Source organism: Ptychodera flava, chromosome 9 (genome assembly GCF_041260155.1).
Source record: "Ptychodera flava strain L36383 chromosome 9, AS_Pfla_20210202, whole genome shotgun sequence".
NCBI classification, from domain to species: Eukaryota; Metazoa; Hemichordata; class Enteropneusta; family Ptychoderidae; genus Ptychodera; species Ptychodera flava.
The window spans coordinates 1646362-1658480 of record NC_091936.1 but is presented as its reverse complement, the minus strand read 5'-3'; the positions used below and the strand labels follow the sequence as shown (position 1 = coordinate 1658480).

Sequence of the window (12119 nt, the reverse complement as noted above, 5' to 3'; positions counted from 1 at the left end):
TTTGTTTTGTGATACGATCCAATATGGCCGCCAGGCGGCCATTTTATTACCATTTTTTCATATACAGAGCCATAACTCAGACATGTTTGAACCAATTTTATTCAAAGTTGGTACAAGGACGTTGACCAATGTCATAGATATGCACGTCAATTTGTTTTGTGATACAATCCAATATGGCTGCTGTGTGGCCATTTTGTTACGATTTTTTCATATACAAAGGCATAACTCAGGCATATCTCAACCGATTTTATTCAAAGTTGGTACAAGGACATTGACCTATGTCATACATATGTATGTCGATTTGTTATGTGATATGATCCAATATGGCCGCTAGGCAGCCATTTTATTACGATGTTTTCATGTACAGAGCCATAACTCAGACATGTTTCAACCGATTTTATTCAAATTTGGTACAAGGAGATTGACTAATGTCACACATATGCATGTCAATTTGTTATGTGATATGATCCAATATGGCTGCCTTGCGGCCATTTTGTTACATTTTTTTCATGTACAGAGCCATAATACTCTCAGGCTCTACTCATTTTTCTTTAGGATGGTGGCCTAATTTGGTTTTATGTTTTTATCACCATGGAACTCATTCTTGGCCATTGAGCGCCATCTGTATCAAAGTATTTTTATCACAGACCTAATTAATGAAGAGGAGTCTATCCTCTCTGAGGACATGTAATCAAAGTACCCATTAACAAGTGGGGACTGTGTCATCAACGATGACTTGTTGTAATTAGGGTGATGTGTCTAGAAATACTGCAGCAAATTTGATGAAACATCATTATTCACCTTTGAGCATTATACAGGCACATTCAATTCAACCCCAGCCAGTTCACTAGGAACATAAAGCCAGCTACTCTTGCAAGATTTCATGTGATATGACCGCTACGACCACTTAACTTGAAAGAATGTCCACCAGTACTTGCAAGATACTTACCTCAATTTCTATCCTGGGACTATTTCACCACCATCATTGTCATCTTCTACAAATTCTCTTGCCAGCATGCCACAGGCATGTTCAAGTCCACCCCATTTAGTACACTTCGAATAATATCAAGTAGTCGTGAGAGATTGTATGTGTTAGTGCCCCTTTAACAGCCATTTCTGTATTTTCGATGTTCCTGATCCATTTGTTTAAATAAACACAAGCAACTTTCATCATATGTCACCACTTCTATTAAAAGAGAAAAGGGAAACCTTCTTTTGCCAATTTGCCACTTCTGGACTTTTAAACTGCATTTACAATCACATTTGTACACTTTTACTGCTACATTGACAAATTTATATTTCGCAGGGACTGTTCTTGAAAATGACTTTTGTTTTGAGGTTGTCATGATATGTGTTTAATTTTTAGCTCTCATTCGGTATACCAAAGAGAGCTTATCCTATAAGGTGAATCATTTCATTTGCATCTCATTTACATGTCTTCTGTGTGTATGTATGTATGTATGTATGTATGTAAGTATGTGTGTATGTCTGTTAGTCCGTCCAGATCAAAAACTCCTAAACTACAGCAGCTACCATCGTAGTATTTGGTGTACAGGTGCACCCAGGGGTGGAGATGTGAATTTGTTCAAATGCACATGTCAGCGTCAAAAATATGCAAATGAGGTAAAAAAAGGAAAAATCCTGCAAACTGCTAAAACTTAGTAACCATTGGTTAGATTTGGTTGAAACTTGGTAACGAGATTCCTTTAGGTGTGTACAACTGTGGATGATATTTGTGTGTTTGTATTTTTGGGTAATTTTTTTCAGTTTTTAATAAAAACAATCTTTCTTTCTCAAACAGCTTGTCTGATTGCTTTGAAATTGGTATCCATATTCCTCAGGATGACCTCAGTCAAGTTTGTAAAAATTGTAGTGAATTTTTAGTATTTTGTAATTTGGGGCAATTTTACCAATTTTTGGTCAAATTTTTTTTTTCTCCAAAAACTACTCATCTGATGCCTTTGGTATTTGGTATACTGGTTCATAAGGTTGATCAAAATGTGATGTATTCAAATTCTCATGAAATTTGGGATTTTGTATTTTTGGGGCAATTTTTGTCATTTTTGGTCAAAAAAATGTATTTCTCAAAAACTGCTCATTTGATATCTTCGATGTTTGGTATACAGGTTCATAGGATTTATCGTAATATGATATATTGAAATCAGGATGAAATCTGTGATTTTGTATCTTTGGGGCAATTTTTGCTATTTTGGTCAAAAAATTTATTTCACAAAATCTTTTTTAATAGCTTTGATATTGAGAAGAAATTTTCCCATGTATGATCTTAATTTAATATGTTCGAATTATATCTTCTTCAATTAAATATTTTTGCAGCTATATTCGCCATTTTGGTCTGGCTGACCTGAAGTGTGCTGTCAAAGATTTCCTCCTTCATCCACACGTGTCGCAAAAAGTTATTCTCTACATAACACAAACTTAGCAGCTCTATCAGCTTCAATTTCCTATTTTTATGAAGCTTCCTAATTTTTTTATGGAAAAAACTTACAGAAATAATCCACAGTATTGATTCCATAACTGCCAGAAAAGGCTTGACTAAAAGAAAAGGTGGAAGAGTGGAAAAAAATACTGTACAGTGGATCAGGTAGAAAATAATGCTACCTCATCAATCTTCAGCACCCCCCCCCCCCAGATATCAAATGGTCCACCCCATGTCTTTGTCCACACACTTTACAATGCACTGCATCTCAGTTGAAGATTCCAAGTCAGGTCAGGATTTGAAAGGAATAGTCAAGTTCACCACAGTTGAAATTCTTAAGTTGATCTCAGTGCCATCACCCTTGTGACATATTGGTTTTATAAGTTATTCCAAAAGTGGATGCACCAGTTGCACTGGAAGAAAACAATGTTTACTTTTCCCTGTAGGGTTTTTTAGTTGATGGTTGTATGTTGAAATCTCTCTGTGTATCTGGTGTATGAGCATTGTATTAAAACATTGGTTGCATGTTGTTAAGCATTTCAGTCAAGGTTATCTGTTGTTCGTGAAAATCAAGAAAAGGTAGCTGTTTTATCATTACATCCAGCTGTTTGTTATATATTTATCACTCTTCGTGGGCCAAAGCACACTAAGAAACCAATGTCATCACAGCCAGTCTGTGTATCATATGTCAGTCTGTCTGTATGTCCATCCATTCACCAGTCTTTCTGTAGACCAAGTTTGTGGAGCTCATAACTGAATAATTTCCATATTAAATGTGGCCAACTTCGGAATGCTTAGATGTAGATGGATATCTAAAATCCAATTGAATCTTGTAGGCGTTGATAAAAGAATAAGAAAAAAAACATGATTTTTTCATAATCTGCAATTTATATTGATAAGAGAGTGATTACTTTATTATTTGGTACGTATGATAGGAGGAACAATGTATGCAATAGCTTGATTGAGAAGCATAAAATTCCTATATGTATTTTTGAATTTTTTACCGACTTTTTGTCAAAAGTCTTGTTTTTGAGAGTCACATGTCAGATACCAGGTATCAAATTTTGATTTTAAGTTCTAAGGATTATTTGATTACCATATATCAAAATATTGATGAATTGGAAGACAGAAGTTTGCAGTGCAGCTGACACACTATTTTACAAAAAAATTAGCATGGAGCTATCAATATGTTGTGTTTAAAACAAGTTTTGGGGTACCATGTTTTGCATGTTTTTTTTTCAAAAATGCCAAATATTATATTCTTGAAGTCCCTGGTCTAATTGCAAAAGATTGAGAATTGCTGCACATTTTACCTGTGTATTTGTGGTAGATACATGTACATGCTCAACTGTAAAATAGTATTTGTTCAAATCAAGGTCAGGGTTACTAAAATGCTACTGAGCAACAAAAGTGAAAACTTTGTGAAGAAACATTGGTCAGATTATCTTGGCAAGACAGCTAAAATACCACATTGTACAAAAAGTGTTGCATGGAAGTTGCATGGTATCGTGTAAGTGTATGTGATCAACAGTTGCAAGTTGCCAACCATTTCATACTTCAATGGACGGTGTATCAAAATATGTTCAAATGCATTTGACTATGAATATCACAAGCTAAGGTAAATAGAAGCGTGTTGAATATCATGTACACAATTCATTCTGGTTTGCCACATGTAACCAAATGTGAGCAAGGTGTCATTGACGCTTTTTTTTTCTGATGATCCTTGAGTTAGTACTGTGTTAGAGCCATATAATCAAAATTAAAACTGCACAGATATATGTGTTTCTGTCTGTATGTCATCCTTTCTCTTCTGTTATGGTTTAATGGTCTGATTATGTTATTGTATTTTTGTTACAGCAGAATCCTTAATACAATTTTGACTCAAACAAAACAAATACTCCCTCCCCTCCCCCTAAACTAAGGACTTGCATTTCTAGTGCATAGCACAATTTTGACACACAAAACAAATATTCCTCTCCCCCCCCCCCTAGTGCATTGCAATTTCTAATCTTTTATGGTTGACGACCCCTTGGTAAAAAGGAAAATATTAAGTTTTGCTGTGTTGTGACTTCACTAGTGTCATTTTACAGAAGTGGTACATTTTCTATGGCAGTGTATCCTGTATTGAGAACAGAGTGTGGTACATCTCGGATCACCAGCATTCACTTGATTCATAGAAAATAAATTCAATGACTTATTTTGTTCTGAACATTAAAAATATATTTATGCAAGAAAGTAAGTTTTCTTTGGCACCACTATGTCCTACCTTGATGTTGTGTCATGCAAAGACTGCTTATTATCATACTGACTAGTACTTCAGTTTCAACTTGAACTTTCCTATTTACCTGTACAAACTCAAGGTGTGAATAGTAGAATGACATGAAAGGATACATTTAATAATTATTATTGTTGTTATTATTAACACTCTTTTTATCACTATTTGATATTTACAGTTGATCACAGTAAAACATCAAGCAGTCTCTAGGAAAAAAGATTCCAGGCATGCAGTGGCATTAGATGCTGAACAGAATAACATTCAAGTGAAAGACATCGTCAAGGTTATTGATGGACCACATTCGGTAAGATAATAGTTTTCAAAAGAAAATGTTGTATGATCTGTATGATCAGATACTATCATTACAACAAGACAGAGAGACAGGGACTTATGGATTTGTTCGGTCTGTCAGTCCGTCTAGTGCTTTATAATCCCCATGGACACCCTCCGGGGGACTTATAGGTGTTCTCATGTCTGTGCATGCGTACGTGCGTGTGTCCATCCGTTCATGCAGATATCTCAGAGATGCCTGGAGTGATTTCATTCAAAATTAGTACAATGATTACTCCTTATGTAATGCATATGTGCGTCAAATTGTTTTACGATCTGACCAAATATGGCCGTGTGACGGCCATTTTATTGAAAAGCAGGGACTATGTCATTGACAATGACTTTTTGAAAAAGAGCTCTGTTTCTAGAGCAACTGCATTTAATTTCATAAAACTTGGTAAAGATATCATTAAGGGCTCTGATAGCACACAATGACATACCATACTCAACCGAGTGTAAGCCCCCGTTTAGCGACACAAAACGGTGGTAAAACTAGGGGGCTTATACTCGAGCAAATTCCACATTTTCTGCTATGAACGTTTAATTAGTCCCCACAAACACCGTCCAGGGGGACTTGATAGGTTTGGTCGTGTACGTGCATACGTGCGTGCATGCGTCCATTCACGCAGATATCTCATAGATGCCTGTGGTGATTTCATTCATACTTGGTACAAGGATTACTTCATATGTCATACATATGTTTGTCGATTTGTTTTTTGATACAATCCAATATGGCCTCCATGCAGCCATTTGTTACAATTTTTTTCATGTACGGAGCCATAACTCAGCCACATCTCAACCGATTTTATTCAAAGCTGGTACAAGGACATTGACTTATGTTATACATATGTAGGTCGATTTGTTTAACGATATGGTCCAATATGGCTGTGTTGCGGCCATTTTGTTACAATTTTATTTTATTCAAAGTTGGTAGAAGGACGTTGACCTATGTCATACATATGCACGTTGATTTATATCATGATTGATTCAATATGGCGTCGTGGCGGCCATATTGTTATGGTTTTTTTCATGTCCATAGCCATAACTAAGGCAAGTCTCAATCGATTTATTCAAATTTGGTACAAGGACATTGACTTATGTCATACATATGCATGTTAATTTGTTTCACGATATAATCTAATATAGCTGCATGGCATTTATTTTTATTACAATTTTTATGTTCTGAGCCATAACTCAGGCATGGCTCAACCGATTTTATTAGCTCACATTTGGTTATACCAATGTGAGTTTATCGTATAAGCTGAAGTCGATGGCTTCTGTATGTATGTATGTATGTATGTATGTATGTAAGTATGTACGTACGTACAGTATGTCCGTCAACATCAAAAACACGCAAACCGCTGCAAATTTCAGCTCAGTATTTGGTGTGTGGATGCATCCTAGGGTATAGATGGGATTTTGTTCAAATGAAGTCTGCATTGCCAAAATTATGCAAATGATAAGCTCATTTGCATAATTTTGCAAAATGTGAAAATGGTCAAGAATTAATATCTCGAGAACCACTGTTGTGATTGCTTTGTAAATTTGTGTGCATGTACCTTAGGTGAACCTTATACAGTTTTATGAATATTGTGAAGTTATCCTTAATTTTGTATATTTGCTGAATTTTTTGGTGATTTTTCTCATTTTCAGTAAAAATTCGTCTTCTCTGAAACCGCCAGCCCAATCGCTCTCAAATTTGGGTTGGATCTTTGCAAGGGTGTTACTCTTCTAATTTGTTGAAATTATGACAAAATTGGGAAAATTACTATTTTGGAGCAAATTTGTCATTTTTGGTCAAAAAATCTTAAACAGTATTTTCTCTTTAAAACCCCTGGACAGACAGCTTTTATATTTGGTACACAGACGTACAGACATGACAATAGTTAGATATATGGAAATTGTCCTGAAATATACAAATTTGTATTTTTAAGTCAATAATGTCATTTTTGGTCAAGAAAACTTGTTCTCAAAATTACTTGTTTGATAGCTTTGTAATTTGGTATAAAGTCCTGAGGGATGTTATTAGATAAATGTTCTGCTCAAAGTGTTGGGAACCCCCCAAATTTGTATATTTTAGGTAATTTTCTCAGTTTGTGACCTTAAATGACCTACAGCAACCCAGGATATGTTGTGAGACAGTTTCGAAGGCTGTGAACATAATTTTGTCATATTTGGTATCAAATTGTTTGAAAATTTGATCCAGAGATCTGAGATGAATTTTTTCATTGCGGACCAATTTTTGCAACTTTTGTATGTAAGACAGACAAGAACTGATGAGAAATTTGGATCCAGGATAATTCCAGAGGTTGTAATCACCACCCACAGTGGAAGGCATTTCACTATCTGTAACCAACTTATATAAGTGCTGTTTACATTAGAATGATAACACTCACGCATTAATTAAAAACTCCCCATGGTTGTAAATACATTTCCTGTCATCTGGCGTTATGTAATACCAAGGGATGGAACATTTGATATTCAGGAGGGGTAGGGTCTAGAAGATTAATGAGGTAGCATAACTTTTTTACCAGATCCCTTGTACATTTTTTTACCCACTCCCACCTTTTCTTTTTCTCAACCTTCTCTGTCTATTTTTGTTGTTGACATTTGCTTATGTATTTAGGATCTGCTTGTCCCATTGCTATAGAAGTTGATATGCATGTTCCTAAAGATGACCTCCAGTACCTAAGTTGGAGACCTTATTTGCTTTTGTCATTCTTGTTTTTCCTGGTTTAAATATTCCTCGAATGGACCAATTCAAACCGAATGTGAGCACACTGTCCTTGACGGTATTTTTCAAACGTGGTACGAGGACATTGACCTATGTCATACATATGCACATTGATTTGTTTCACAATAAGATTGAATATGGCCTCATGGCAACTATTTTGTTACGACTTTTTAGCTACTGTAGACTACAGTCTATAGAAGCTATTGGGATGAGTATCTGTCCGGCATCAGTCTGTATGTATGTATGTATGTATATATGTATGTATGTATGTATGTCCGTTTGTGAGGATGTCCGTCCACTCAAATACCTTGAGAACCACAGTACTTACAGATATGATATGTGTCGTGTAGATCCAAAATATGAATATGAGAAACTGGTTTTTTTTTTTGGTTTTTGATATTCAACTAATTATTGATTGAATTTCTTGATAGGGTCGGCAAGGTGAGGTCAAACACATCTACCGAAGTTTTGCTTTTTTGCATTCCCGCTTGATGACAGAAAATGGAGGTATCTTTGTATGCAGAACAAGGCACATTGTACTAGCAGGAGGAGGATCAAGAGTAAGCACATATTTGTATACAGTCCCTCCACCAAAGCAGTCTGACAACACCAAGGTTTCCATTGCTGTAATATTACATTTCTACTAAATGTTTATTTCCTAGTAATTAATTTCTCTCTAGTTCCAAGAGAATCTAGTATCCACTGCAAAAGATGGAACATACTTTTAGATATCTATTAAATGAATAAAACCTTCAATGTGGTTTTAAGTCTGATAGGACTGACGTCATTAAAATTTGTTAAAATAGGCTGAAATATGCTTATGTAAATGTAATCATTTCTTGGAGAATTTTTTAATTTCTTGAATAGATACCTTGATGTGAATTTCTAGTTTTTAGCCAAAATATCATCTCTGAATCCCCATGTCCAAACTGAAACCTTCGTATTTGGTAAGTTGAATGTACTGCTATTATGATCAAATGGGAGCACAGTGTCATTGAGGATGCTTTCTGATCCACAGCCAGCACATACAGATCCAGTGAGTGGTTACATGTCACCTAGGATCAGTAGCCCATCTCATCCAAGTAGTGGGGGTCGAGGAGGCAGGGGAGGTGGTGGACAAGGTGGGCCTGGTAGGGGCAGGGGAAGACGTGATAGTGGACTTATTGGCCAAACAGTAAGGATTTGTCAAGGACCTTTCAAAGGTAAGTTTTGTACACCATTTGTGTGTGAAACACAAGCAGTATACTATGTCACGGCTTTGTATTTTTGCTTTTTGGACACTGGCGCAAAGCACCAAAGTTGTCCTTTGTCACCACAATGTCTGTGTGTGTGTTGGTCTGTCCATCTGCCTGTCTGTCCATCTGATTAATTCTCATATACTTATTTAATTAATTAGCTCCCACGGACACTGTCTGGAGGACTTATAGGTTTGGTCATGTCCGTACGTCTGTGCGTTTATGCGTGCGTCCATCAGTCCATTCACGCAGATATCTCAGAGATGCCTAGAGCAATTTCATTCAAATTTGAATGAAATATTGATATAACAATCATGAAAATTGTTTTCGCATTTTTAGATAAATTTATTACTAATTTGCATATTTAAATAGCTTTCCTAATTAGGGATATGTATCTTAATTGATTCGATCAAAGTTGACAATATTTGTGATGGACATTGAAGATTCCAAGTTAAAATATTGTAGCAAGTCATTAAGCATTTTCACTTTAGCTAATTACCAATTTGCATAATGAGGTATATATCTGGATTGACATGATCAAAGTTGACAAAACTTGCAATGAACATGAAAGATACAAAGTTAAAACATTGAAAGTCATTTAGCATTTTTACTTCAGCTTATTACTAATTTGCATATCTAAGAAACTTTCCTACTTTTGGATATGTATCTGCATTGACTTGATCAAAATTAACAGAACTTGCTATGTACATTGTAGATACTATGATATAATATTACCAAAGTCAAAAGTGTAACCTCGTATTCAGTATGATTGTGTCTCGCCTGCACATTAAACACTAATTTGCATTTTCAAAATTAAAACATTTCTCAAATTTACTCAAGCCAACATGATGATTCGAAGCACATACGTTGATCTTCCTATATCAGTGACTGCATTGAGTATTTGGTTGGATTTGATTGTCTTTGCCACTGCAATGTCTCCCTGATACATACCAATTGGCCATGGTGTCCACTCTAGTCTCACTTTGATTAGCTCCGTTGTTAGTGACTGTTGTGAGCTTATCTAATTGGTGAATGTGTATAGTTGTCAGTCGTTCATTATCCATTTACTGTATTTACATTCACAGCTTCTTCTTCAAAATAACCAGTCTGATTCTTTTAATGTGTTGAGTACAGTGCAAAGTGCGCCAGCAGTCACAGCCTGCACTGACATATACTAATGATCGCGGATTGGACCTTAAGATCCCAAAAAATCTACAGCATGTTCAGGAATTTCCTTGTCTCATGTTCATTTTTGGTATGGTTTATTCAGCAAATTATTCAGTACATGAAAAAAAGAGAAAACAAAAAAAAAGACCTCTGAAATCAACATTTGAAAATCATGTGCTGAGGATTACACAAGAAAGTAAAAAACTTATTTCCATTGTGGTCCTCAAATTTTAACAGACAAAAACTCATATTATCCAAGCAACTCTAATGAAAACTAGCAGAAAATACCAAACTTCATATGTTATGACCAAAAACAATGCAAGTTAAATAGGCAAAACAAACATTGTCTAGGGAGTCAGATGGCTGAAATTAAGTAACCCAACCAACCTTCCATTTTCATTTTGGGGAATTTACGTTTAACTCGCATGTGCATGTAAATGCTACACCACAGACCTTTCATAGCAATTTTTGTCCATATGAATGAGCACAACTTTTGGTTTTTTGTGATCTCATTTACTTTTATTTTTAGGGGCCCAAGCCAACCGGCTGGGCCCCTATTGGTTTTATAGGAGTTCAACTTTCTTCTTCTTCTTCTTCTTCTCTACTCTCTTCTTCTTCTTCTCTTCCGCTCTTTTTTTGTCGACCTAGAACTCAAACACCGCTTACCGCAAACTTCTGAAACTTGCAGGGCTAATAGGTACCTATGAGATCTCATGCACCTGGGTATACAAATTTCGATTGGTCACGTGACCTGGCGGCCATATTGGATTTTCAAAAAAAACCGATTTAATTTTAAAAATCTTCTTCTCCAGAACCAACATACAGATTTAGCTGAAATTTTACTCATGGCATCCTGAGAGTGATCTCTTTCAAGTTTGCGAAAGACGTTTGGATCGGCCACGTGATTTGGCCGCCATCTTGGATTTTACGAAAATCGCAATTTAATCATTAAAAATCTTCTTCTCCAGAACCAACACACCGATTTAACTGAAATTTTACTCATGTCATCCTTAGAGTGATCTCTTTCAAGTTTGCGAAAGACGTTTGGATCGGTCACGTGATTTGGCCGCCATCTTGGATTTTACGAAAATCGCAATTTAATCATTAAAAATCTTCTTCTCCAGACCCAACACACCGATTAAACTGAAATTTTACTCATGTCATCCTTAGAATGATCTCTTTCAAGTTTGCGAAAGACGTTTGGATCGGTCACGTGATTTGGCCGCCATCTTGGGTTTTTCGAAAATCGCAATTTAATCATTAAAAATCTTCTTCTCCAGAACCAAAACACCGATTTAACTGAAATTTTGCTCATGTCGTCCTTAGAGTGATCTCTTTCAAGTTTGCGAAAGACGTTTGCATCGGTCACATGATTTGGCCGCCATCTTGGATTTTACGAAAATCGCAATTTAATCATTAAAAATCTTCTTCTCCAGAACCAACACACTGATTAACTGAAATTTTACTCATGTCATCCTTAGAGTGATCTGTTTCAAGTTTGCGAAAGACATTTGGATTGGTCACAATTTGGCCGCCATCTTGGATTTTACGAAAATCGCAATTTAATCATTAAAAATCTTCTTCTCCAGAACCAACACACTGATTTAACTGAAATTTTACTCATGTCATCCTTAGAGTGATCTGTTTCAAGTTTGCGAAAGACATTTGGATTGGTCACATGATTTGGCCGCCATCTTGGATTTTACGAAAATCGCAATTTAATCATTAAAAATGTTCTCCTCCAGAACAAACACACCGATTTAACTGAAATTTTGCTCATGTCGTCCTTAGAGTGATCTCTTTCAAGTTTGCGAAAGACGTTTGGATCGGTCACATGATTTGGCCGCCATCTTGGATTTTACGAAAATCCCAATTTAATCATTAAAAATCTGCTTCTCCAGAACAAACACACCGATTTAACTGAAGTTTTACTCATGTCAT

At 35.8% G+C, this 12119-nt stretch overlaps 1 protein-coding gene across 2 annotated transcripts in view; it reads left to right on the top strand.

Annotated features, from left to right (window-relative positions):
- The window catches only part of LOC139141355 (transcription elongation factor SPT5-like), a 177715-nt gene that overhangs the window by 145783 nt on the left and 19813 nt on the right, over positions 1-12119 (top strand). For both annotated transcript variants that reach the window (XM_070710989.1, XM_070710988.1), the window contains exons 15-17: positions 4891-5016; positions 8208-8336; positions 8795-8978. In XM_070710989.1, coding sequence (XP_070567090.1) covers positions 4891-5016; positions 8208-8336; positions 8795-8978 — 439 coding nt within the window. The remainder of the gene's footprint in view (positions 1-4890; positions 5017-8207; positions 8337-8794; positions 8979-12119) is intronic.